At 49.4% G+C, this 26,980-nt stretch overlaps 1 protein-coding gene across 2 annotated transcripts in view; it reads left to right on the forward strand.

Moving 5' to 3' along the window:
* Positions 1 to 15,697, forward strand: part of SOCS7 (suppressor of cytokine signaling 7) — a 29,143-nt gene extending 13,446 nt beyond the window's left edge. For both annotated transcript variants that reach the window (XM_086687140.1, XM_086687141.1), the window contains 4 exons: positions 2,009 to 2,137; positions 9,752 to 9,887; positions 10,302 to 10,452; positions 13,655 to 15,697. In XM_086687140.1, the coding sequence (XP_086543266.1) occupies positions 2,009 to 2,137; positions 9,752 to 9,887; positions 10,302 to 10,422 (386 nt within the window). In that variant the 3' untranslated portion in view covers positions 10,423 to 10,452; positions 13,655 to 15,697. The remainder of the gene's footprint in view (positions 1 to 2,008; positions 2,138 to 9,751; positions 9,888 to 10,301; positions 10,453 to 13,654) is intronic.
* The last annotated feature ends 11,283 nt before the right edge of the window (positions 15,698 to 26,980 follow it).

A 26,980-nucleotide genomic window follows, 5' to 3' on the forward strand; every position in this document is an offset into this window, starting at 1 on the left:
AGCCTTCTTCCCCCTTTGCCTGCCTCTCCTTGTGCTGTCCGGCTTTGTCATAGGAAGGATTTGTAGAAGTGGAACTATGAAGAGGGAGGAGAATCTCATACTCAGTTGAATGTTGTTGTGGGTACTGGTTTCAGTCACTAGAAGAAATGTTGGCGGGGGTAGGGAGGAAGGTAAGGGTTCCATTTAGAAGTATTCTCAGCATTTTGTCTCCAAAATAGGAGGGCCTGCTCAAGACTGCTGAACAGAGCAAAGCCAGTGAAATTCTCTTGATAGAGGGAAGAAATAATCTAGGACCACTGGACAAATTCTCCCAAGCTTCATGCATAATTGAACTTAACATCTAGAGAGACTTTCTATTAAATCCTATACACAAAGAGGAGAATTTAGTGTCCACCCTGTGACTGTTCTGTAGTGAATTTCTTTGCCTGATAGTCACATCCGCTCTTCCTGCCAAGCAGCATGGTGTTAATTTCTTTTGGTCAGCTATGTAGTCATCAGAACTCAGAGACTTTGCGGGGTCAACATGCTTTAGACTCTCTGCCTTCCTCCCTAGTGGTGCCTCCACCTTTGTGGCCTGCTTGTGCCTCATGCTGCGGTCACATCTAGAAGCTGATTTGTTCAGCACCACTGTCGGAATTGGCTTCGCATCATGGCATGCTGGGTTTGACATGTGCCAGAAACCTGTGATGGTCACAGGTGGTGGGGCTGGGTAACACGGTAATCCATCCTTTGTCAGAACAACTGCATATGTTACAAATTTGCTGAGCGTAGGGAACTTTGGGGAGTTTCAGGGACTTGCTCCTCCTATCCCTCACACTGTCCCCACACGTGATCAACATTAAACAAGCTGTTAGACACAGCATCTCAAAGGGAGAGTTTTTTTTCATGCTCTTCTCAGCCACCACCACGTCTTTTCTGCTCTCGGCCATGTTGTGCTGTGTTTATCTGGTTTGCTTCTCATGCGAGTCAGGAAGGTAGCGTGTTAGGCCAGCATAGCTTTGTCCATGGTTTCCTCTGTCACCGCCTCTGCCTTAAAGATGCATGAGGAGAAAGGAATTTTGGTCCATAGACCTGAGAATTAGTTAGATAACCGTGGCATAGACTGCCTGTGCCCTTCTAAAAGCCAAATAAGACCAGCAGAAAAACAACATGCAAAATAGAGCATTTCAGAATGAAGTATTTTTATAAATCTGTGAAAATACTGAATGACTAGGCTAGGAGAATGATGAATAAATGCCTGACCTCTAGGTCCCTGATAGGTGAGATGCCGGTAACGAGAGAACTTTCAAATGGTTCTCCAGTTACTTTTTGTTCAAAGCGGCTTTTCTTTCTTGAATGAGTGGGATTTTTAATAGAAGCCGTGTGGGTCTTTCCGTTGCCAGTTTGCAATAGAGCATCTGTCTTCATCTTTTTAAGTGATACTGTAAGAGTGGCCAGAGAGACTCAAATCTGCAGTTCTCTTCAGTGATTCTGTCCCTTTTGTGGGTGACTTCTTTGCACTTAGTGCTTGGGTTTTTGTTTTTTTCTTTGGCTTTGGGGACTTTAGAATTTGGGGTGGGATCTTTGCAACATGTTTGGGGCGGGAGTGGGATTTTAGAAGTTAAAGAAGACCTAGAATTTGACTTTTTGTGCCTAACACATGAATGAATGAGACTTGCAGAACTGCTTGTTCCGTTCTTTCCCCAACTATTCCATGAATGCTTGAAGACAGGTAGACAGATCTTTAGAGGGGATGTCATTTAAACTTGCTTTTGCTATGGAAGTCTTTTCTTATGGTCCATGATTTAAGGATTAGTGTGCATTCTAATATCTTATTAGAGGCAACATCTTTTCTTCCCATTCATTGTGGAACAAACAGGAACAGGTGGCTTCAGGACCTTTGTCCGACAGCTTTTGCCCACAAACTACCCTCCCAGAACTGAGAATTATTAAAACGTTCAAGGTAACTTCCCAGATCTTTTGAAAGTAAGTTTCTACATTTTTACCTCTCCTTAATTTTCCGTGGCAGGAACTTTCAGCCTGTGGTGTCATCCCAAATTTGAGGATCGCTGTCAATCAGTGGTGGAGTTCATTAAGAGAGCCATCATGCACTCCAAGAACGGGAAGTTTCTCTACTTCTTGAGATCCAGGGTTCCGGGTAAGGCTATAGTTACATTAATTATTTAACATGGTCATGATGCAGTACAGTACCAAAATGTGCCCCCCCCTTCTCCCCAGAAAAAGCCATACTTTGTTGAAGTTTTCTTTCTGGCTCTTATGGTAACCACTCTTCCTAGAGTCTAGTGGTTAGGTTCATCCCCTGCCCTTGAACATTAATCCTTCAATATATTGAGAAGGAATCTTTGCTTTTTTTTTTTTTTTTTTTTTTTAATTTTTTTTTTTTCAACGTTTATTTATTTTTGGGACAGAGAGAGACAGAGCATGAACGGGGGAGGGGCAGAGAGAGAGGGAGACACAGAATCGGAAACAGGCTCCAGGCTCTGAGCCATCAGCCCAGAGCCTGACGCAGGGCTCGAACTCACGGACCGCGAGATCGTGACCTGGCTGAAGTCGGCCGCTTAACCGACTGCGCCACCCAGGCGCCCCGGAATCTTTGCTTTTTTGACCACATGAATGAGAAAACGGATCCCGCCTCTGATGTCCAGGTGTCTTATGATGAATATTTAACATTCAGAGGTGTCTCCTTGTCCTTGAACCAGGGATCTCACACTTCCCTGTGAAGCAGAGAGGTGAGAACTTGCTCAGGCAATTTCTATGGGAACAGGGAAGCTACAAGAGTATTCACTAGAAAGCCAATGCTGTGTGTCAAGGAGGCTGAATTCAGTGGCAGTCTGCTGTGGATTTTGTCCTTCCGCACTAAACTTCCTATTAAAGAGTAGGTAGTCTTTGTTGTGCCTCTTGTCTCTGCCGGCATTGACTATAAAGATGTCTCTCCATCTGGGTGCACTGGGAAGTTCCCGTCCTTGCTAGTGCGATTACATAGTCTTTCTGCCCACTTAGTAGTGCGGTATCTAAATAAACTTTACTGAAAGAATGGTTTGAAAGAGCCTGCTGTAATAGGGCTGGGGAAAAGCAAAACAAGCATATTAATTGAGGGGTTTGTAAGTTACAAACAGAACTGAAAATGAGAACTTTATACATTCCCAGTGAATCAAATTAAGATTCTTAAACACACTGACTGCCAGGAAATTGCTCTAAAAAGAAGTTCCCAGTGGAGCCTCAGGCAGAACATCAGTAACAGGATTGAGCCAGGTTATAGGAATGTGTTTTATAATCTTGGTGATTTAAATAAGGCATGACAGGGTGCGAACTGTATTAATTCTCACTTCATTTAATATTTGCCTCAGCGCTGTCAACACAGTTGGGTCTCATGCAGTTGACTTGGTTAAAGAGAAAAGTTAGAATCCTTTCTTACAGGAATTGACTCTTTAGCAATTTTTTTAAGTTTGTGGCTTTTGGGGGGCTGGGTTAAATGGGTGACGGGCACTAAGGGCACTTTTCAGGATGAGCCCTGGGTGTCACATGTAAGAGATGAATCACTGGGTTCTACTCCTGAAAATAAGACTACGCTGTATGTTAACTAACTTGAAAATAAATAAATTTAAAAAAAGAAAAAGGAAAAAAAAAAAAAGAATTGCTAGTCAAACTTGATAAAAAAAAAAAAGTTTGTGGCTTTTGGGGGTTATCATTATCAAAAATAAGCAACATCTCTACCCTCAGAGACCTCGTTTCCTCAAAGGGGAGACAGGTAGGAAGATAAAGGCAGGAGCACATGTAAAACTCAGTACAAGGCACGGCGGAGATTGACAAGGGCAGAGACGCAGCTGTGTTTATGGGTAAACCAGGGAAATCCTCTCACAGGATTCTGAAGTCTGGAGCATGTATCTACTTGTAGAGTATTGAGAGACTTTGTTGGACTCCTCTGGTATAGCTCGTTTCCTTCTACAAATGTGCAGAAATTTTAACTAAGATTCTTACCATTGTTAACTAAGCGGCTAGAACTTTGAACAACGGCTACTATTTGTTGAGATCGTATCGTATCGTGTGCCAGTTATTTTGTCTCAGATTCTTTATTTAAACCTCTCTGATTACTTACAACAACCTAATAGATCGGTCCGTTTATAGATAAGACCATTTTATTTTGCCAGCGAAGAAACTGAGGCTGAGGCTCAAAAGTGAAGTTCCTTACTCTAAAAGTCACTTAGCTGATGAGTGCTGAAGTCAGAGGTCAGACCCAGGCTCAACTAACTCCAAACTGTGCGCTTTATTTGCCGCCACTCTGTTAACGGGGCAAAGTAACAGCAAGCAAAGTGAAACGCGAGCTTGCTGGGATTTGTGGAGACTACAGGGAAGACAGCAGTGTTTTTATTAGTGGAGGGTGTCTTTTTAGGACCCATGAGGAATGCTGCAGATAGGATATCTGTTTGCACTTCGAGCTGTAATCAAGTTGAGAAGGCAAAGCAGAGTTAGTATTTGCTCCTAGACTGTAAGTGACCGCTCTCAGAACGACTGGGACAAAGGGCAAAGCCAGTGTTCTTTACCGTTGTTTGCTGTCCTCCTTTGCTGTTGTAAAGGTCTAGACTTTCTGTGAGATTGATTCTGTGAGGGACTTGGTGTGAAGAAGAGGTAGTCATTAGCATTTGGGTTGAGCTTTCTCAGCCGGCACCAGGGATTTTAACTCAGTAGTTTTTAAAAGGAGCCTATTTGTTGAGACTTTGGGATGATGGTAACTGAATGCCTACAAGGGGCCAGGTATTATTTCATATAACCTTGACAAGATCCTTTATTATTTATTAAAAAAAATTTTTTTTTAATGTTTATTTATTTTTGAGAGACAGAGAGAGAGCATGAATGGGGGAGGGGCAGAGAGAGAGGCGGGAGACAGATTCCGAAGCAGGCTCCAGGCTCTGAGCTGTCAGCACAGAGCCCGATGCGGGGCTCGAACTCATGGACTGCGAGATCATGACCTTAGTCGAAGTCGGATGCTCAATAGACTGAGCCACCCAGATGCCCCAAACCCTTACAAAATCTTAAAGGCATACTACAGTATCCCTTCTCCCTTTCCTCCCTCCCATCCTTCCGCACAGATTAAGAAACTGAGGTACAGTGAATTGCAGAGCCAGGATTCAAAGTCAAGTTTTTCTGAGTTGGCTGCACTAACAGGGCATGCAGGCTGGTGATAAAGGGATGCTAGGGATCCTAGGAATCATAAAGCTAGGACTAATGGGAAAGTTCTGGATGGTGGCAAGTAAGGAGCAGAAGGGAGGAAATTAGAACAACTGTAATAATTGACATCAGGGGAGGGACCCTTAGTGAAAATAAAAATGATGCTACCTGATGTTGCTTTCCCCCTTATCTCTTTTTAGCACAGTGGAGCGTGATTGTCACAGATCCGAGGTCACTGTTTGCATCTCAGTCTGGTCCATTCCACAGTTATAAACCAAATGCCTATACTACGGGGCAGCAGTCTCAGAGATTATGATTGGATTAACACAGAACTCCTGATGCTGTTCGAGCCAAACTGAAAGTGAACATATCTTTATTAGTTGGGAGAATCTTTGTCATCTGTGAAGTACATGAAAAGAAAATCTTTTTTAAAAAGATTTTTATTTTATTTTATTTTATTTTATTTTATTTTATTTTATTTTATTTTATTTTATATGTTTATTTATTTTTGAGAGAAAGTCATCATGAGCAGGGAGGGACAGAGAGAGGGAAACAGAGAATCCCAAGCAGGCTCCATGCTGCCAACGCGAAGCCCAGTGCAGGGCTTGAACTCATGAAATGTGAAATCACGACCTGAGCCAAAATCAAGAGTCAGACGCTTAACTAACTGAGCCACCCAGGTGCCCCTTAGTTTATTTTTAAATGTTTATTTTGAGAGACAAAGTGCACGAGCAAGTGATGGGAGATGAGACAGAGAGAGAGAGAGGGAGAGAGAGAATCCCAAACAGGCTCCATGCTGTCAGCACAGAGCCTGACGTGGGGCTCGATCTCCCAACTTTGAGATCATGACCTGAGCCAAAATCAAGAGTTGGATGCTTAACCGACTGAGCCAGCCAAGCACCCCATTAAGATTTTATTTTTAAGTAATCTCTACACCCAGTGTAGGGCTTGAATTTATAACCCTGAGATCAGGAGTCACACACTACCAACTGAACCAGCCAGGCACCCCAATACCTTTTTTTTTTTGTTTTTGTTTTTGTTTTTAATTTTCTTAAGTTTGTTTATTTTGAGAAAGACAACATGAGTGGGGGAGTGGTAGAGAAAGAGGAAGAGAGAGAATCCCAAGCAGCCTCCATACTGTCCACGCAGAGCCCAATGCGGGGCTTGAACCCACAGAAGTGAGATCATGACCTGAGCTGAAATCAAGAGTTGGACGCCTAACCGGCTGAGCCACCCAGGTTCCCCAAATTTTCGTTTTTTTATCACACTTTGAATTACACAACTCTAAGGAAATAGGTCTCTCTTTTGTAACCATCATTAATCTTATAATTGTTTGTTCAGTGACGGGTCTGTATCCCAGGATTTCTTTTTTTTTTTTTTAAATGTTTATTTATTTTTGAGAGAGAAGGAGAAAGCACATCCACACGGGAGAGGCAGGAGAGGGGGACGGAGGTTCCAAAGTGGGTTCCATGCTGACAGCAGAGATCTTGGTGTGGGGCTCGAACTCAGGAACCGCAAAATCATGACCTGCGCCAAAGTTGGCCACTTAACTGAGCTCCTCAGGTGCCCCTCCCAGTACTATTGACATTTTGAGCTGGATAATTCTGGTCTTCAGGAAACAGTTTGGTTTGGCAGAAAGACCTATGTGTTGGGGTGCTCAGACTTGGGAGAGATTTGTCACCCCTAACCTGGTCCTTGAGGTGGGGGGGCAGGGGGAGAGAAAATAATGAAGTGGCTGGAAACTGTATTTGGAGCCCAGGTCCCCTGGTATGAAGGACCAGAGGAAAGTTCCTGATGACCACTGTTCCATCTTGTCCCTTCCCTTTCAGCTGACCTGGTGTCTTGTCTTGGATTTATTTCCATCTCTAACCTCTTCCCTTAACATGCTCTGGATGCAAGAGCTCCAGTTGTTTGCTGTGTTTGGAGGCAAACAGTAAATGGTCAGGTTGACACCAGGGGATATCAGAGAATTAACAGGTTTCAAATCGCTATTTGTGAACCTAAGGCTATAAGTAACACAATTAAATAGGCAAGTATATGTGGTCATTAAAATTCAAGTAGGCAAACAATCAGATAATTTTTTGCTGCATATTATCCTGGTCTCTTTAAGCACAAGTCTGATAGTACTGTGTCTTTGGGAATAAATAATTAGATACATAAATTATCTTTATCTCTGAAACATCATGTTGAATTTAGCGTTATTATAACCCATCCCCAAAAGCTTTCTGTTTGCCATAGTTTAATTCACTAAAGAATATTTTTAAAATGCAAGAGAGAGAAAGGGTAAATTCAAAGAGGCCTTTGAACCCAATACCATTTTAAAACCACTTGAGTTTAAATATATTCAAGAGAGAAATCCATGTGTGATTTTTTTTTTTTTTTTTTTTAATAGCGTGTGGGAGGAGACGACCAACCATGTGGGTGGAGGAGGGCTACAGTGCTTCAGAATATAAGCCCTAGGATTGAAGGGGTAGGAGCAAGGAGAAGACTGAGAGCAGCTGGTCATGAATCAGAGTGCTTGGGGCTGCCCTGGACAGCGCCCCCGTCAGACAACAGAGGGAGAGTTGCTCTGGAGAGACTCCTGGAGAACCTTCCTTTGAGGTTCTTTGGGCTCAGCTTTTCCTCAGAGCGGGGGTTCATGGCAGGCCAGCTTTGTTGGTTCTGTGCCATGAGAGAGTGCTCTAAGCCTGGCCTCAGTTTCATCATATATGAAATGGGGATAATAGTGATATCTGCCTCAAAGTATAGTTTTAATGACTAAATGAGTTAAATTTTTTTTTAACGTTTATTTTTGACAGTGTGTGCCAGAGGGGGAGGGGCAGAGAGACAGGGGGACAGGGGATCGACAGCAGAGAGCCTGACGCAGGGTAGGAACCCCTGAGCTAAAGTCGGATGCCTAACTGACTGAGCTGCCCAGGCACCCGAGTTAGAAGTTTAAAAAAAATTTTTTAACGTTTATTTATTTTGAGAGAGCGAGATAGAGAACAACTGGGGGAGGGGCAGAGAGGGAAGGAGACAGAGAATCCCAAGCAGGCTGTGTGCCGTCAGCACAGAGCCCGATGACATGGGGCTCAAACTCACAAACCATGAGATCATGACCTGAACCGAAGTCATGAGTCCAACACTTAACCCACTGAGCCCCCCGGGCACCCCTGAGTTAAGTGCTTTTTTTAAATTAATTTTTTAAAGTTATTTATTTACTTATTTTGAGAGAGCCTGAGCAGGGGAGGGGCAGAGAGAGAGGGAGAGAGAGAATCCCAAATAGGCTCCGTGCCATCAGTGCAAAGTCGGACGTTGGGCTCAAACTCACGAGCCAGGAGATCAGGACCTGAGCCGAAGTCGGGTGCTCAACCGACTCAGCCACCCAGGCGCCCCATGTGGTAACAGCAGAATACGTATTCGGACTTTTTTCTTTTTCAGAAAGTCCATTATCAATGACCACGAAAAGGCTTTGGGAGATAGTCCACAAGCTTTAATTTTTTCTTCTCATGCCTTCAAACAAAATTTTAAAACTGTTTGAAATTGAACTCCAAAAACAGTAGATGTGTTATTTTCCAACAAGTTGTGTCTACAGAATTTCTTTTGATGGGACGGTGACTGAGAAAAGAATTCTTTCAAAGCCTTTGCACCTGAGCTGCTTTCTGAGAGCAGTTTGCTTATTGGCCTCCAGTAGCCCCTTGTGTATTGGAACCAGAATATTCTTTGCTCCCTTGAGCCATTGTCCGTGTTCCTGCCATTCTGGAGGTCTCCGTTCTGTGGCATTGACTCTCGAGGGGGGTTGGAACTCCCCAGCACCAAGCCTGCTGTTGCTGACGAAACCAGGGTGTGGGACTCCCCTTGGGCCTGGCTGGCATCAGTCAGCAGGCACTCTGGCACGGAGCAGTACTGACTCCAGCCTGCCCAAGCTACTGTAGTTGCTTCTCTTTTAAAAGCATCCTCTTTTTTTTTCTGTTCCTGTACCCGGGCTAAAATTTCAGGAGCAAGAAGGGTGGGAGGAGGTGAGGGGGGCAGTGTGTGTGGGAAATAAGAGGTGGTTAAACCTGCTTGTCCTGATTTGAAGTAAATGGTAAGAGTGATAGGCTTATAAACTCTGATCCCAGCCGTTGCCTTCTACTTACCAGCCTCTTAGCTGGAATCGGCTGGGGACCCTTCTGAGCAGCCCCAGTTGTCCCGTGCAGGATGCTGCTAGATGTGCTACACAAGTACGTCCCGTTCCTAGGAGGGATGCTTTGATTCTTGCCCTTCACTGAGAGCCTCGGGCCTGGGATTGGCCAGTTGGCTCCAAGTCAAGTCTGTGGCTTGGCACTTTGCATTGGGCTGTTCTGAAGAGCAAGACTGTCAGCTGTCACGAGTAATGCTCGGGGGGCCCTTGGTGGGGGCGAGTAGAGTCCCTTGAGTGAAACACAGCGGTAATACTTCTGACAATGGAAATCAGCAGGTCTTTGTGGAAGGGAGCTTTTGCACAGAACGCACATATGAACTGTAAAGAAGCCCCATTTCTCTTCCCTGGATTCTCTTCACGAGGGCAGTGGTAGTTAGCTGCATTGTTCCCTCTGAATATGTCTCTTGGTTTTCGTTCCCAAAGGACTGCCTCCAACTCCAGTCCAGCTGCTCTATCCGGTGTCTCGATTCAGCAACGTCAAATCCCTCCAGCACCTTTGCAGATTCCGAATCCGACAGCTCGTCCGGATAGATCACATCCCGGATCTCCCACTGCCTAAGTAAAGTGGGGTCTCTAGGGGTGGGGCGGGAATGGAATGGAGGGTTGGTTGTAAATGTTAGTGAGGCCCGCCAGCTGATCGTGCCGTCAGTGTTCACAGGCGTCGCCCTTTCACTTCTCACGTGTCTTAGCACCCAACTCTGGAAATGTCAGCCGGCAGCCAGAAGGGAGGAAGGTGTGTGCGTGTGTGTCAGCCTCCCTTCTGCAGTCGCTATGCAGAGTGGAGTGGAGGTGGTAAGAGGGAGGGAGACAGAACTGTAATAAGTGAGAAAGTGGGAATTTTCATAGGTCGACAGTTTTTTGTGTAGTCTCGGCCATCCAGGGGTTGAAGAAGAAGGAAGGATTGAACAAAAGCGGACTTTTGTTTATGATCTTTGTATGTAACACTTTACGTGTATCCCTCTTGTGTTCACAGACCTCTGATCTCTTATATCCGAAAGTTCTACTACTATGATCCTCAGGAAGAGGTGTACCTGTCTCTAAAGGAAGCGCAGCTCATTTCCAAACAGAAGCAAGAGGCTGAACCCTCCACGTAGCGAGGGGCCCCCTGCTAGTCGCCACCAAGGGTATGAGCTCTCTGTCTCGCGGCCCAGCTAAGTGTTTCTGGACAGTTATCATCGTCGGCCTCGCCCCCCTCCCCCACACCCCACGCGTATACTCTCGATCCAGGCATCTGCCCATACAGTTACCAGATCTGGTCATGGGGTCCAGGGGGCACATACGCCAAATGGGAGAAGAACAGATAGACATGAGAGGCCTCAAGAGTATTTGCCAAGCAGCATGCAAGCTAATCACTGAATATAAATAAGGAGGAGGGCACACAAGTGTAAGTGTGCGGTCTTCTCTCATAATTTGACCACTCTTCTTGCTGTTGCACAAATGACGTGTAAAACAGGACACCAAAGGGGAGGAAACTTCATCAAAGGGGAGGCAGACGTGCCTTTAATTGCAACAGGCGTGTGCTTCGGTGGGAACTCCCGAGTCCCATGGCTTGGCATGTGAGGGCGAGAGCAAAAAAGCTCACTCTTCTACTTAGATTTCCATCCGGACCACTGAAAAGTAAATGATTGAAAAGAGTAAGTGAATTAGCTAAGGAATTCATTTATCTAAGTGGCTGTTCTCCCGTCACTACATTAACTGACTTCTAGTCATTTATTCTCCCCATAAAATATCTTGGAATACTGGTTTGTGCAGATGAATGGTAATTAGTCTCTTAAATTGCAGTTACGTGAGCATTGAAAGGTAAGGATGAGTAGGGAACAAAATTGCCAGAGAGTTGTGATTTTTGGTGGTGTGGATTACCTGCAGGATCTCACGTTCCGGTGATCTGCAGGGTGCAGTGATCCCCCGTCTTTCCCCTTTGCGTAGAGTGTCCTCTTGAAGCACCCACTACGTCTGCTTCCCTCTAACCTTCTCTGTTCCCAGTGCCCCCTCCCACACCGAGCAAACTAGGGGAAAAACCGGCAGAGTGACAGCCTTAGAACCAAGGGAGCCATCATCTCCCCGTGCTCTCTGCTGTCTTTATAACCGGAGAGCGTGACGACTGGCGTTTATGTCCCACGGGTTTTCCTGGGCCATGACCAAGGTGATCCCAGCTGTGTGTCTCCCCTTAGCTCTGGACATCCCTGAGCCTGTGCTCTTGGTGGAAAGCATGTGAGCTGGCCTAGTAAAGATTAACAAGAGGAGAAGGAATGAAAGGAGAGTGATCAAGAAATGGTGACCCTGGGAGGCTGCGTAGCTTTAACTTAAAGCATCCTGGGCTGGGTGTGCAGTCTCTTGTCGTATCTTCAGTTGTAGGCAAGTTGTATGTCCTCGGAAGCGACTCCTACAACATCGAAATGCTCCGATGTCTGGGAGGATTTCTCTGCTTGGTGGCTTTGCAGTTGAGATTAGGAAGGGAAGGCAGGAGGGAACGGCGGCACCTGCACGGTGGCACCCTGGTGGAGTAATTAGGACCCTTTAGTCAGAGCACTGCTTCTGTAGGCACCGTGCCTCGGGAGGAACCCTCACAGCATGTTCAGGGGTGGGTTCGGGGTGGCCGAGGGCTCCAAACTTCATCATATGGGGAATACATGATTAACACGGAGCAGAGAAGTTTTGAGGTGAGAGGGGCTTGATGGCTGAAAGAAATACAAAGGAAGAGTGGTTGAACTTAGTCTGTGTGGCTCCAGGGACCACAGTGGATGGAAGTTATAAGGAGCTAGACTCTAGTCCAACTTTAGAAGAACTGGGTTTTTTTTTATGTTTATTTTTGAGAAAAGACAGAGACAGAGTGCAAGCAGGGGAGAGGCGGAGAGCGGGGAGACACAGAATCCGAAGCAGGCTCCAGGCTCCGAGCTGTCAGCTCAGAGCCCGATGTGGGGCTCGAACTCACAAACCGTGAGATCATGACCTGAGCCAAAGTCGGATGGTTAACTGACTGAGCCACCCAGCTGCCCCTAGGAGAACCGTTCTAACAGAGAGGTCCAAAAGTGGAATGGTTTTCCAGAGGCGTTAGTGAGTTCCTCCATTTGTTTATGCACTTAGCAGATATCTGTCTACTTGTTGAGTACCCAAAGTAGGTTGGGAAAAGTGCTGTGCGGGATAGTCCCTGGCCCTGACCTCGCTGAGCTGCAATGTTCATAGGGAGAGACAGACAGATAGCAAACATGTAAATAAGTGAATAGGCTGATTTCAGTTGACTGTACTGTTACGAGGAATAAAACTTGGTGAAGTTTAGTGATTAGGGGTGGGAGAGTGGTACTTAGGTTTGGATGATCAGGGAAGGCCCCTGTGAGGAGGTATCCTTTCAGCTGAGATCTGAATATCAAGGAGTCAGAAGAGGATCTGGGAGCAGAGCATTCTGGGCAAGCGGTCCAATAAGCATAAAGGCCCTGAGATGGGAAGGGGCTTGATCTGATAAGGTACAGGCCAGGGGTAGCCATTTGTCGTGAGTATGGGGGACAGTCGTGTATTGGCAAAGGATTGAACTGAGCTCCCAGGGTCTCTTCGCTCTGTGTGACACCGGGACTGTTGCCTGTGGCAGAGAGTAAGCATCATGCCATACTCCCTCCAGATTCAGACCTCAGGGCCCCTTGAAAAAAGGGAAGTACCACTCCTGAAGGGGGACGGCCCTATTTTGTGAAATTCAGCCCTTATGACTTCTTGTTGGTCAGCCTGCTTTTAATTTGGGAGTTCTGAATGGGCCACTTGGTCTGTGCGTACTGTCACCTGGGGAGTTTCGTGTCAGGATGCTTGGAGTCAGCAGACAGAAGAACAGTTGGGACAGTGCCCTCATTAAGTCAGGAGGTAGAAGCCACGTTGGCATTTGTGATTATATATCACTCCTCTTCGGTAGCCAGAAGCTGCAACGACCTATAGCGTTTTCTAGCCGGGCTCACCAGGGGTTACTCCAGGGGCTCAGTTTTTTCTTTCTTTTACTTTCTAGTCCCTGTAGCAGACAAGCCTCAGGAAAGGAGGGGGGGGGGGAGTTGGTGGAAAATTAAAAGGTGAGGGAAAAGGAGAGAGAGAGGTTAGGCAATGTGATGGAATATGTTTATTAGTTATTTTAGGACCTTTTTTTTAGCGTCCAAGTCCTAGGCCGCTCAGGTCCCTGCAGCAAAGGCCGTTGCCACATCCTGAGCCGGGCAGCCGTGTTGGTGGGAGCCGTTGGCTTTTCAGGTCTCCGTTCTCTGTTTGAGCTGTACTTTTCCCCAGCCGAGGCTGGGCTGCTCTCCATCTTGGTTCCACTCCAGTGGGCCGCTCTGATTTTTTCCTTTTTTCATCTAGGCATTTGGTTGCCAAGCTCCAGTTTTGAAGAACCAAATGAAGCTACCGTGGAGGGGAGTGAGGAAGAACGAGGGAACGGGAAGGGCGGAGACCCTCTGTGCAAGGACTTTGGCTCCCCTCGCCGCTCTGGGGCTTGGAAGAAGCACACAACCACACTCTTTGAGCGGGGGCTCCGCCTCTTCGTGTCCAGCCCCTGTGCTATCCTGGAACTGGACGAGCTCCTTGGAAAACTGGAAGAAGTCTCAACACTGTTCCTTTTTTAGAAGTTTTGTTTTGGGTATTTGCATTTCTCCGTATGGAAAACTTCCTTTAAAGGCAGCTGGGGTTTGTGCCCCATTGGGCTGGAAGTGGCACCAAGGGCGAGACAGGTCCATGGGAGGGGAGAGGAGGAGAGATTGCCAGTGACGGTCATTCAGCTGGTGCCAAAGGCAGAGTGCACGTGTTCACCATTGACCTTGAAGAAGGAGAGAGGAGGAGTCAGAAGTGTAAATCAAGTGGGGAGTTTCTGAGAGATGAGAATCTGCCTCTCTTTAAGCATGGGTAGCCTCAGTAGCAGCAGGAAAGAAAGGAGGGTGGGTGGTCTCGAACAGAAGACTGCTGAACAAAAACCGGCAAAGGGCCCGCCCCTGCTGGGGAAAGTAGTGGCTCCTCACATCCTTTCCTTCTAAGGTTTTAAACGTGATTTCAGCATCACCTCTCATAGAAGCTGTGCTAGTTTTGTCTTATGGAATTCCTAAGTTCTGTGACCTCAAGCCAGTCCCATTCTTCCTCCACCCGCCACCCTCCACCCCTCCCCTCGAGATGACTGTACATTTCACTCGGATCATGGCAACATCGTTCCTATTGCCTCTGCCAGCTGTCAAGGCAATGGATTTTCTCATCACCTGAGCAGTTGAGAGCCCTCATCATGAGCTGCTGAAGTTAATGGAGCATGCTTCCAGATTCTTAATGGCAGGCTGTACCCGTGACTTAGGAGTCAGTGGTACTTCCCTCCATATGTCTGTCAGCTAGTGAGAGGGAACATGGAGGACGGTGAGAAACGAAGCTGTTGTACTTGTGCTCTTCTGAGAAGAAGCGCTCCAGTGTCTCAGCCTTAATGGAACGTCATTGGATCAGAGAGGAGGAGAGCATTACATCTCCTGTTTTTAGGTTTATCGCTGTTGTCCCACTTCCGTGACGGGAGGTAGCAAGAGCTTTTTTATTTTCCTGTGTCTTTTCTAGCAACCCAAGCATTTTCGTGAGTCAGATCCTGTTGGCCCCCCTTCGTGGGGCAGTGTGTCAGATGCTGATTTGGGAGTTGCCCACCTTCCAGGTAGAAGTGGAGGAGGAGGGAGAAAGACTCCAGCGCTTTTCAGTGGTCTTTGATTTTTTTTCTGAAGCGGGCCATTGTCAAACCATACGATATTATGAGTTTGCTTTTCTATAGAGTTGCTCTGGGGAGAGGTTTGCTATTAAGATGTGAAAATCAAGCTGTTTGGGTCTTTATTGTTCTTTTGTAGTAATATGCCATTAGACTGCCTTTTTTGGTTCCCCTGTGCTTATATCTGCCTCATCTCATGAGATAAAATAATATGGTCAGGTTTGTGGTTTCCTGATGGTTTGGGGGTGAGGCCCCAGTGTCTCAGTAATTTATAGGACTGTCTCATCTAGAAGTGTTGGCCTTCTGCCTTATGTCCTGCATGGAATGGCCAGTCTTCCTCCTTGTAGTGGAATTGGGAGGAGACTTGCAGTGTTACCTGTGTGTAAGCATAAGTCGAGAGGGGGCCCACAAAATGAGCTTGTAGTGTAAACACAGCCCACCTTTGTTTTGTTGTGAGGTACCTCTTCTCTCCTTGAATTCTGTGTGGTACTGCCCGCCAATTAAGATAGTGATCCCAGAAATTGGCTTAGTCTGTGAGTCTTGGGGGTGCAGATTAACTTGCCATCTTGCAGAAAGTGCCACCCAACAGTAGACCATATATCTGGAATCCAGTGGGATCCTTGAGTGGCTGATGTGCAGCTCTTTGGGATTCTTTTTTTTATATATATATACCATTTCACCCACCCATCATTTAAAATTCTTTTTCTTAGTGTGTTTGCCTGGCTCTGGGCTAGATACTGTGGAAAACACAAGAGGGGAAAGACATGATGTCTGGCCTAAGGGATCTTTTAGGTGACTGCCGTCCATGAAGCAATTGGAGAATGTGGCCGAAGAGTCAAGGGCTGTCTTTAAAGAAATTCAGATGGTTAAGATCGGGGTAGATGGTCTAGGAAAGCTCTTTGGTGGCGGGGTGTTGGGTCCTGGGCGAGGGTAGGACAGTGAGACAGGAAACACACGAATGGAAGGCTGGAAGCGGAAGTCTGCAGGCTGTGTGCTGAGTAGTGTGTGCAGCCCCAATCCAGAGCAGCAGCGTCAGTCCCTCCTTTCTCAGTTTAGATGGAAACTTCCTAGCATCAGGCAGATCTGAGTACTGAGGGCTTGTGATGGTGAAGTGGAACCCAAAGCCAGAAGTCAGCTGGCTCCTGCCCACGACCAGGGGCCTCACTGCCCTCAGCACAGTCTGGGTGCTACCCTTTGTGGGACCAGGGGTTTCCGCTGGAGCATTCAGACAGTCAGGTCTAGAAGCAAACCTTAGCTGAAGAGGCATGACCCAACCTCACCACCGTCCTTCTTTCTTCTCCTGGGAAAGGGTAACATAGACCTGTGTCCGTGATCTGTGGGTGCGCTAGTCATGGCCCAGGCTGTAGCCTCGTCCTTCCTCAGGGTGGGCTGCGAGACAGAGTTGCACAGAGGGGAGACAGACTCTATCCGGAGATGAGGGGGAGGAAGAGGCGGGAGTGGGGCAGCCGGCTGAGGGACTGGCCTGGTGAGAGAGCAGAGAGAGAGCAGGAGCGGCTGGCCTGTCGCCAGCACTTCCGCTCAGCTCTCTGGGCTGGGCCCACTCCTCCTTTGCCAGTTCTGTGTCGTGCTCGTTGAGAGGCGGTCCACAGACGGAACTCATTCCTCTTTGGTTGTTGTATTTTAAAGTCACAAACTGGAAAAGGTTCTCACCTCTAGGGACCCACCATTGATTTCTAAGTTGTGGATGGGTCCTTGCTCGTGTGACCCTTACTTGTTAGTGGTCAACCTACTGCAACCTTCCTCAGGACAGGTGTGAACCACCATAAGCTAGTGACAGCTACTGCTACAATTTGCTGTTACTTGAAATTCGCGTGCTGTGGCAGGAACACAGCGTGAGGAGGGTGGGGCTTTGCTGTGAGGACTAGGCAAGTGGGGGACGACTGGGAGTTTGGGACCATTGACGGTGGCCTTCGCCTGTTGGCCAGCTGGTGCCTAGATCTAGTGAATGTGAGCCACGGGCGGCGGCATGCAGGCCCCTGAGAGGAGAGGCTGGGCGGGAGCTCGCCACCAGGTTTCCTCTCCCCTTGTCCTTCTTTTCCCTGGGGCTCATGGTGGCCCTCGCCAAGGATGGGAGTGGTGTGGGGACGGCTGCAAACACACGGTGCCCATCCAGGAAGATCGGGGAGCAGGGATGGTGCTTGGTGTTGGCAGATCCGAACGTGAGAGCCTAGAGGAGAGCTGGATGCCTTGGGGTGCCCTCAGCCGAGGCCCTGAGGGGAGCCAGGCTGCTCGAAGCCCTCGGGTCCCAGCAGGAAATGGGGATGGGACTTTTCCCTCCAGTTACATCCTTCTGCACTGCCTCCTCCTTGGCCTCAGGCCCTGAAGTTGGAGGACTAGGTGCTGGGATAAAGCTCCATGGCTGCAAGAAGGAGGTCTGAAAGTCAGCGTGCGTCTGCTTGTGTGTGTGTGTTTGTGTGTGTGTGTGTGTGTGTGTGTGTGTGTGTGTGTGTGTGTGTGTGTGTCTGTCTTCATTTGCGGAGGTCTTGCCACCAGTTGGGGTGTTGAGAGCATCTCCATCGTGGGGAGACCTGCCATTTGTTTTCCACTTTTAAGAGAATGACACGCCCCCTGTCCCTAAGGGAGGAGCTTCTGAGTTAGACATTTTCCCTATGGGAATCCTCTTGGTTTGGTTTGTGGGAAAGGGGGGAATGGATAAATGATTTTTATCTCTAATTGTCAACACAGCTGTTCTTACACTGAATTTGTGCTATTGCATACATGTAGCCATCTTTCTTTTCACTGCAGCAGTGTTTATCAGTAGTTCAAAATGATTTATTTGCTCCTGGGGAGTAAAATCTTTTTTATTAAAAAAGAAAAAGAAAAAAAAAAAAAAGAAAGAAAGAAAGCAAAGCGTGGCTCCCTCCCCCTGTGATAGCTGTAGGATTAGTGGGCCTCAAAGAAACTCAAGAAGGCAAAGTCGAGTCTGCCAGTCCCCGTGACCTATCCCGTTTTGCCATCGGAGCCCTCGTGCTCAGCACAAAAGGACAGGAGGCCTTGAGAAGATGGAGAGCAAAGCATTGGGAGGAGTGAGGTGGGGTTTGGGCCGTAGAGACGGAGGCACCGGGGACTCAGGTGCTTCAGTTCGAAGAACAGAGTAAAGTGTATTTAAAATACCGATTGTCTAATCTGCCAGGGAAAGACCTTTCTTTACATACAGATTCCATACTGTCTTTGTCCTTTCCATCGCTTCTTGACCTTCCTGGGAGGTGCCGGCCCAGTTGCTCCCTGCTTCCCGTCCGTCCTGTCCTCTGTACCCCTTCTCTCCTCCCTTCCCACCCCCATCTGCCTCTGGGAAGCCAGTCCTGCATGCGGAGTCTGTGACTTGCCTTCATGCTCATTTCATCTCAGTTAGAGGGTACCTGGAGCTGCTCCCTCCCCACTCCCTCCCAAGTGCCAAGAGGCATGAAGGGGCAGGTAAAAAGCAGCCAGCCATGGAAGACGCGAACGTCTGGTTGCAGCTGGACTGCAGCCTTGGCTCCTGGAGAGAGAGTGTGAAGAAAACTTAGGACACTCTTGTTCGGAACCCAGGATAATCACACACCGCCCGCCCAGCTCGGGTGGGGCAGGAAGGCTGGTCTGGCTACTCCACCCCTGGTGCTCCCTTGAACGGGGACCTGCCCCTCGCCGTTCGGCCCAGAACCTTCTTCAAGGGACAACATAATCCAGGCACCGCTCTGTGGGCAGGCCGGTCGTCGGAGCGCCCACGCTGGTGCTGCCCGTGGCACAGCCACTGCTGTACATTTTTTGGTTGTTTTTAAGAAACTCAATGAAGAGGGGTGTCATTCTGGGCTCAGGGTGGTTGCCAGTTCTTTCCCAGAAGGGGAGCCGCACCCCCTGCAACCGCCTCTGTCCTGTTTGCCACCCTGCCCTCCTCCAAGCCAAAGTGTGGCCTGGCTTTTGTCTTCCCCTTTAGTTTTCCTCCTCTCTCCCTCCCTCCCCTTTTTGTGCTTAATTTATTAAAATAGTTGCTGTATAATTTATTTTCATAAACGATAAAAAATTACTAAATGGTTAAAATAGACTTGCAGGCCAATCTTAAACGGGGCGGGAGGGTCTGTGGGGCGGGTAGGGTGGGGAAAGGGAAAGATGTTTTGATATAAACAAATGCACTTTGGGTGTGTTTTGGTATTTTTCTGGGGATAGATGGGTGGGTGTTGGGATGTCCCTGTAGATCAGTTCCAGAATGGGGTGTCTGTATATACTGTATTAATAGGCATGTTTGACTCTCATAAAGGGATGTTAGTAGCTCTGCTGCAGGTCCTGTTTGGAAACCCCACGTACAACTCCCAGGTTTTGTAAGTGTCAGTGCGGGGGACATTTGACTCTTGTGTTTGTATCTCCTTTTTATGATTGCTGTACTGACCCATGTCTTTCGGGGGAGGGGTGAAAAGAGATTTGAAATAAAAATGTTTAGAAATTACTTCATGTTATTTGGGTTCGTGTTTGTCAATCTTTCTGCCCTCTCCTACGGCTCCTCACCGCCACCAGCCCCGCAGGCTCACGCGACCCACCCCTGGTGATCATCGGGGCTTCTCCGCGATGTCAGCCAAGGCGCACACATCCGGAGCTGGTCTGGTCAGAATTCGAGACGTTGGAAAGTTCCCCCAGACCAGTGCCCATTGCTCAACGCTGCTTTCGCCTTTCCCGGCAAGCGCAGGAGAATTCCAGAGCGTTTTCTGGGGCCAAGCACCCATGGCCTTCCGGTTGGTGAGCAGTGGTGCGGGACCGTCGCAAGGGAGGATGCATGTTTCCCCTAGCGGTCTTCCCCAATGTCTTCCCCCCCCAGGCTGGCAGTCAAGGTTTCTCGAGAGTTTAACCTGCATCCCTCATGCCTCTCCAGCCCAGTCTCTTCTGGAGCTGCTCCCTTTGGAGACAAAAGGAACAGAATGTTTCTCTGATGGACAACCAGGCGTACTTGGAGCCACTCGAAACTCTCCTCTTCACTTTCCCTCCTAATCCCTCTCCCAAGTCCCCCACTCAGAGGGCCACTGTGCCACCTTGGCACATCGAGGGGAACTTACTGCAATTTCTCTGCATCTTCAGAGCAGGAAGCATGTGAGATGAAGCCCAGTTTGGAGGAGTTGTGTTTTCATAGGACTGGTTAGAAGCGCCTCACGGGGGAGTCTGGGAATCCCCACTCGCGCTAGTCACGGGTCGTGTGGGGAGGAAACGGCATATCAGTTCTGACAGCCGTTCTGTGATAGCATGAATTCCCCATTAAAGTTTTCTGCCCTTTTGGAAGGAAAGGTGCTCCAAGCAACGGAATTGAACAACACTACAAGGGAAAAGGCTTAACTCAGAACCAGCAATTGAAATGCTCTAATGGCTGCCGTTGGGACACAGTTGTCCATCATAAGGAATCTTTGCTAACACCATCAGTCAAGAGTGTTAGTGTGCATTTCTTCAAAGGAGAGACGTAGGTTTTCCTCATTTCCGACCAGCATTGTTGATATTAGTAATGACTTATTAGGAAAGATAGAGCCTCTGACTTGGGCGATACAGCCCGGGAAAGGCATTCTTTTGGTAATAGTAAACCCCAAATAAACGATGACCCCCTGCCATCCTCTTTACCCCCAAAACTTGACCCCACCTGCATCACCCCCTGTGTTCCCTGGCCGTTCTCTCCAGCCACCACTTTCTGGCACGAAGGCTGTTCCATCTCACCTGTGAGTGGTGCCTCGTCGTGCACCTGCCTGACTAGAATTCAAGTACAAGCACGCGGCAAGTGGTGACCGTGTGGGGATTCGCCTCCTCGTTCTGTTTGTTGCGTGTCCCCTGAGGAGGAGGTGCGAAGAGTGAATTTTCTGTCTTGGTTCTCTCCAGCCTCTCGTGAGCATCTTGTGCATGATGATTCTTGTGCCACGTGGATTCTGGAGACCAACCCTTTCCATGTGGCGCTCAGCCAAAGGCACAGGTGTTGACTCCAGTTCTGAAGAGGCGTTAGCTGAGTTACCGCTGGCCTTTAGTGGAGCCCCTTCTCGAGAGATTTCCAGAATGAATTTTGATCAATCTAACCCTACGCACTGATCCCCGTTTAAGCTGCCACTTCAGACTTCATCCTGCTCTAGCCGCCGTTGTCATGCCCCAATTTATACGTCCCCTTTTTCTCACCTGGGCAAGTCCAGCGACTTTCCCAGCTGGTCTTTCTGCTGTCTCCCCTCTCCAGTCCTTCTAAAAAGTCCTTCCATGGGCGCCTGGGTGGCTCAGTCCGTTGAGCATCTGACTTCAGCTCAGGTCATGATCTCACGGTTCGTGGGTTCGAGCGCCGCATCGGGCTCTGTGCTGACAGCTCAGAGCCAGGAGCCTGCTTCGGATTCTCTGTCTCCCTCTCTTTCTGCCCCTTCCCTACTCGGAATCTGTCTCTCCCTCTCTCAAAAATAAATAAACATTTAAAAAAAGTAAAAAAAAAAAAAAAAAAAAGAAAGTCCTTCCAAAGAAGGTGCTCAAGTTCCTTTCTTAGTTTAAAATCATCGGTGGCTCATCCTAGAGAAGAAAATCTTAACTCCTCAACTTGACATTCCAGGTTGTTTTTCCTCCCCCAGCCACACAGGCTGCGCTCTGGTCATGACATGAGACTTGAAGTCCCCAGATGTTGGCATCCCTTCCCCTGCCACTCCAGCTTCTCTCATGCCAGAGGACCCTGACCTGTCATCCTCTTCATTTGAAAACTCACCCTTCAAGGTTTTGCTCCAGGGTCACCTCTGGAATTTTCGCCAGCCGCTTGTGGCCAAGTCCTCCGTCCTCTGTTACTCGTTCATGTGTCTGCCTGCTTGCTCCTCTGTGACCTCTGGTCTGAGAGGGATGGAGCCTGTGTCCCACTCAGCTTTCTCCCTGCTCCCGGGGCTGGCACAGTTGGGTAGATGTGCCAAGGTGGTGGTGGTGGTTGAGGAAAGGTGAGATCAGCCCCCTGCCCAGTCAGCCAGCCTTGAACCTGGATTTTCACTGTTCACACGGGAAAACTTGTTGGTAATGAAATAGGGATTCTTTGTTAACTGTCGGGCTTCTTCGGGATTTTCTCAAGAGATTGGAGTTTTGGTGGTTGAAGTATGAGTGGGAACTATGTGACATGACTGTAACCCAGGATAGTCCAAAGGTGGGGTGTGAACCTGTTCCTCCTGGTGTCAGTGCTGGCAAAGCACCAGAGCTGTTGCTGCCCTTTGGTGGAAGATGTTCCCCATGTAGGGTCAGCAGGCTTTGTCCAGTGACCAGAAATTGCACTGAACCCCCCCCCCCACACTGAATTCTCTACCAACAGAAAGTCTGCATTGAGGGGCGCCAGGAGGGGGGGCTCGGTCGGTCAAGCTTATCTGACTCTTAGTTTCAGCTCAGGTCATGATATCGTGGTTCATGGTATGGGTATCGAGCCCTGAGTTGGGCTCTGCATTGGGATTTTCTCTCTCCCTACCTCTCTGCATCTCCCAGCTCTCTCTCTTTCTCTCTCTCTCAAAGTAAAAATTAGGGGCGCCTGGGTGGCTCATTGGTTGAGCATCTGACTTCCACTCAGGTCATGATCTCGTGCTTCATGAGTTTGAGCCCTGCATGGGGCTCTGTGCTGATGGCTCAGAGCCTGGAGCCTGTTTCAGATTCTGTGTCTCCCTCCCTCTCTGCCCCACCCCCACTCACACTCTGTCTCTCTCTCTCTCAGAAATAGAAATAAACATTAAAAAAATAATAAAGAGCTCAGCTCAGGCACCCTTCTTCATGTCCTGGGCTTCTGGTCTCATCCCATGTGGTGTCACAGCCTGGCTTTCCCTGCCCACTTCTGAGAACTTGGTTTTGTGTCTAGGCCTTTATTCTGCAGATCCAGGGGTGGTAAGACAGGTGAGGAATAGGAGACGCCAGCTAGGTTTATACTGGGAGGGAAAAATCAGTGTGAGCAGGTCACAGCTGAGTCCTGGTGGGTGGGACAAGACTCCTTTCTCCAAGTGGAGGGAGATGGGGAGGGAGCCTTTGTTCTCTCAGTTCCCAGGCAGAGTGAGGAGCTGGTGGAGAGCACCCTCAGGGCAGGGGGGCTGTAGTTTGGAAAGTCTGAAATGTGAGGGACAGTCTGGTAGCAGCCATTCTGTGTGGGACATTGGTAGAGCTAAAGGAGATTTCTAGAAGTTCCTTTCTTCCTTCCTTCCTTTCTTTCTTTCTTTCTTTCTTTCTTTCTTTCTTTCTTTCTTTGTCTCTCTTTCTTTCTTTTTTTTTTTTAATTTTTTTTTCAATGTTTATTTATTTTTGGGACAGAGAGAGACAGAGCATGAACGGGGGAGGGGAAGAGAGAGAGGGAGACAGAATCGGAAATAGCCTCCAGGCTCTGAGCCAGCAGCCCAGAGCCCGAAGCGGGGCTCGAACTCCCGGACCGCGAGATCGTGACCCGGCTGAAGTCGGACGCTTAACCGACTGCGCCACCCAGGCGCCCCCCAGAAGTTTCACTGCACCTTGGGTGTCATCTCCTGGCACCCCTTCCCTGCAGTTGCCACCCCCCCCCACACACACACACACACATGCCCTGGTGTCAGTGAAGGAAACAACAATAGGAGTAGATACCCTTTTCTTCTGGATGTAGGGCTATTTCTCTGAATGGACGTCATATGCAGAAGTGAGCACAGGCCCAGCTTTCAGTGTGAACTCTTATTGCATCTGGACAGTGGGTGCTGCGTCGTGCTCTTCTGCTCTGTCCCCCACCCCCACAGCCCAGGGCTGTACCAGTGCACCAAGAGATGCCCACAAGAACGAGTGCTGCAAACAAGGGAGTGGGTCAAAGACAGCCAGGCCGGAAGTGAAGGTGGCAGTAGGGGAAGGTCCTCTGGGCTGGAATCACCTTTGGTCCTGAACTGGGGCGGCGGGGGGGGGGGGGGGGGAGATGGGGGGGCAACCATACCAGAACGGAAATTCACACCGGAAGCAAGGTGGGTAAGGAGAGAAGCCAGAAGGCCGTTGTGGAGTGTGAAGCAGAAGCATGAAGCTAGGGTGCGGTGCTTCTCAGCCAGAGCAAGGGTTGGTGAGCCTGAATCACTCAGGCAAACTTTTTAAACTTCACACTCACCCTGAGACTGAGACACCCCCCCACCCCAACGCTGGCCCGCTTAGAATCTCAAGGAGTCAGGTATGGGGGCGTGCGGGGGGTTAGAATGGTGGACACGATGCATCTGAGAGGTCCATGCCTACACCCGCTTGTGAACACTGTCAGGGAGGACCCTGCCCGGCATTTGTCCACCTGGTTCGAACGTGGGCTCCACCACTTGCTAGTCATGTGATCTTGGAAGTCTATGTATGCTTTCTTAGTCTGTTTCCTCTCGAAAAGAGGGAGAGGGTTTTTACTTACCTCAGGAGCGAGTAAATGAGATGTTGCGTGCATTATTAGCGGCATTTTGAAGAGAAGGGCTGAGGGCTTTCTGCCCTTCTGCAAAGCAGAAGGAAACGTGGTAAGACTTCAGGGCTGTCGCCGCCGCCGGAGGCTGCAGTGAGGAGTGGGTTGGAGGAAGAAGGGAGGAGGGAGGGAAGGTTGCTGGAGGGTCAGGCTGGCAGGGGGAGGGGGGAGAGGGTGGCGGGAACAGGTGTAACCGGTGAGTTGCTGGGCTTTTTCTGCCACCTAGTGGCTCCTCTGGGCTATGCCATCCCCTCCTGCCTGGCGGGGCGCAGTGGGGCGAGGCTGGATTGAATATTCCTGAACTCCGCGTCTCCGGTTCTCTTCTGCTGCCCCCCTTTAACGCCCTGTCCCCTCGGAGACCCTGGCCTGTGACACATCCTCCACATGGTCCTGGTGTGTGGGACAAGACTCGTTTCTCCTGGTGGAGGGAGAGGGGGGAAGCCTTTGTTCTCTAGGCTCCTAGGCAGAGTGGGGAGCTGGTGGAGACCACCCCCGGGCCCCAGTCTGCCCTACTGGCTTGATGACTGCTAATGGTATTCTGCCCTGGGGGGGGGGGTGCCAGGCCTTCTGGCACTGGGGGCCCAGACCGGCCCGGGGTCTGCGTTGGGTTTTATTGAATTCTATGTGTGCTACTGTGTGCAGAGCCTGGGTCAGGATTCTCTTGAGCTTGGCCACCCCACTGTCTCCAGAGGATTTCGCCTTTGTCTCCAGGATGAGGGCAAGGGGACAGAGAGCCGCAGCCTGCGCACCCCCCGACCACCCCGTGGAGGGCCCAACGGGGGAAGGGGCCTCTGAGCCAGCTCTGCCTCTGGGTCTCGTCATCTCCCTCCCCCATGAGAGGTGCCAGCCCCTCGGAGGAGGCTGCCTGGAATGATGTCTTACTTGCATCATGTCTGGCTCCCGCTTCAAAGGCAGCTGTGACTGTTTGGTGAGGGGTCTGAGCTTGGGTGAGGGGCTTCAAGAGGAGGCCAGGAGCTACACGTTGGGCTGGGAATCTGGGGTCGGGCATCCACAGGCCCCCTGCATCCGCCCTGCTGCCCGCTGCCCTCCCCACCCTCAACACCCACTTTTCCTCTCAGGGCCTCGCAGCCTCAGCTGCAACCAGGCCAGGATTGCATCATTCTTGGCTTTGTTCACAGAGCAGCAGGTGGAGGAGTGAGGCCCGCTGTCCGCGCCGCCCCCCCCCCCCCTTCCTGCTCATCTCCTTCCACTCCCTCCTGGGTAATCCTCCTTCCTCCCTTCTCCGGCTCACCGCACCCCCACCCTGGGAGTTGTCTGCCTCACCCGTGGCTCTCAGATCCCTTTCCACCTTCTCCTGCTCCCCAGGGAGCCCCTGAGGCAAAGGGAAGGAGGCTGGGGCGGGAACGCAGAAATCCCCACCAGGCTGGAAACTGCCCTCATCATGTCCCCCACCCAGTTGAAGGCAGGTGCCACCCTCAAAAGCAGCACCTGGTTGCAGTCAGGGTACGGTCTCTCTGCATTTGGGAACAAGGTTAGAAACCGTCACCTGATAAAGCTAATAATAATTAACATGAGATGAATTAATTCAGCTCTCTGGAGAAAGTACTTCGCTTTTGTCGATGATTTATGTGCCTGTCCGTTAACCAAGAATGTTATACTCACATCCCAATCTTTCATCAACCCTGTGAGATGGTACTATTATCACTCTCAGCTTACGGAGGAGGAAGCCAGAGCTCAGACAGGTGAGATACCACACGGCCACTAAATGGCAGACGTGGGACCTGATCCTTGGTCTGTCTCCCTCCAGCGGAACTCAAAGATTCTTGAAGAGATGGCTGGAAAATTAAATGCTGACCAGACTGGGATTGTCTTTTTACCCCCTAACTAGACGTGGGTTTTTTTTTTTTTTTAAGTTTTATTCGTTTATTTCTGACAGAGAGCATGGGCAGGGGTGGGGTGGGGAGGGGCAGAGAGAGAGGGAGAAAGAGAGAATCCCAAGCAGGCTTCACACGGTCAGCACGGAGCCCTACACGGGGCTCAGACCCACGAACTGCAAGATCATGACCTGAGTCAAGACCAAGTGTCAGAGTCTTGACTGACTGAGCCACCCAGGCGCCCCTGAAAGGAGGTTTTTGCCCAAGACACTCATCAAGAGACAAGACTACTGTCCTCCTCTAATCTTAGGAAGGAGATTCTATAAGACGTATGCCAAATGGCCTGGGCAGGGCCCTGCCCCCATCCCCCACTGCTGCCCGTCTGAGGAAGTGCTGTTGCTGATGATTCTGGCCCTTGTGAGGCATAGCAACAGGAAACGAAGAGCTTGTCCAGGATGCAGGCTGCCAGGGAAGAGGGAGGACTGGGGGCTGCCCGCTTGGATCTTGCAGTCCTTCTTAGGGACCCTGCTTGCGGAGCTTCCTGCAGTGCTCAGGTGTGTTGATAAACCAGCTTTGGGGTTTAGCAATTGAGCCACCGTGACTTTGACTAGTAGGAGTCTATTTGTCAGGGCCAGATCAGCATCTTTGGGGGAGACAGTTCTCAACAGCGCGAAGCCCAACCCCAGACTTTAGGTCTAGCCAAGCAGCAGCTGTTCCAGAAGCCCATCGTGGGTGGCTGCTGCCTTGCCGCCACC

This window comes from Puma concolor, chromosome E1 (assembly GCF_028749965.1).
Source record: "Puma concolor isolate L17-30 chromosome E1, mPumCon1.1.hap2, whole genome shotgun sequence".
Taxonomy (NCBI): domain Eukaryota; kingdom Metazoa; phylum Chordata; class Mammalia; order Carnivora; family Felidae; genus Puma; species Puma concolor.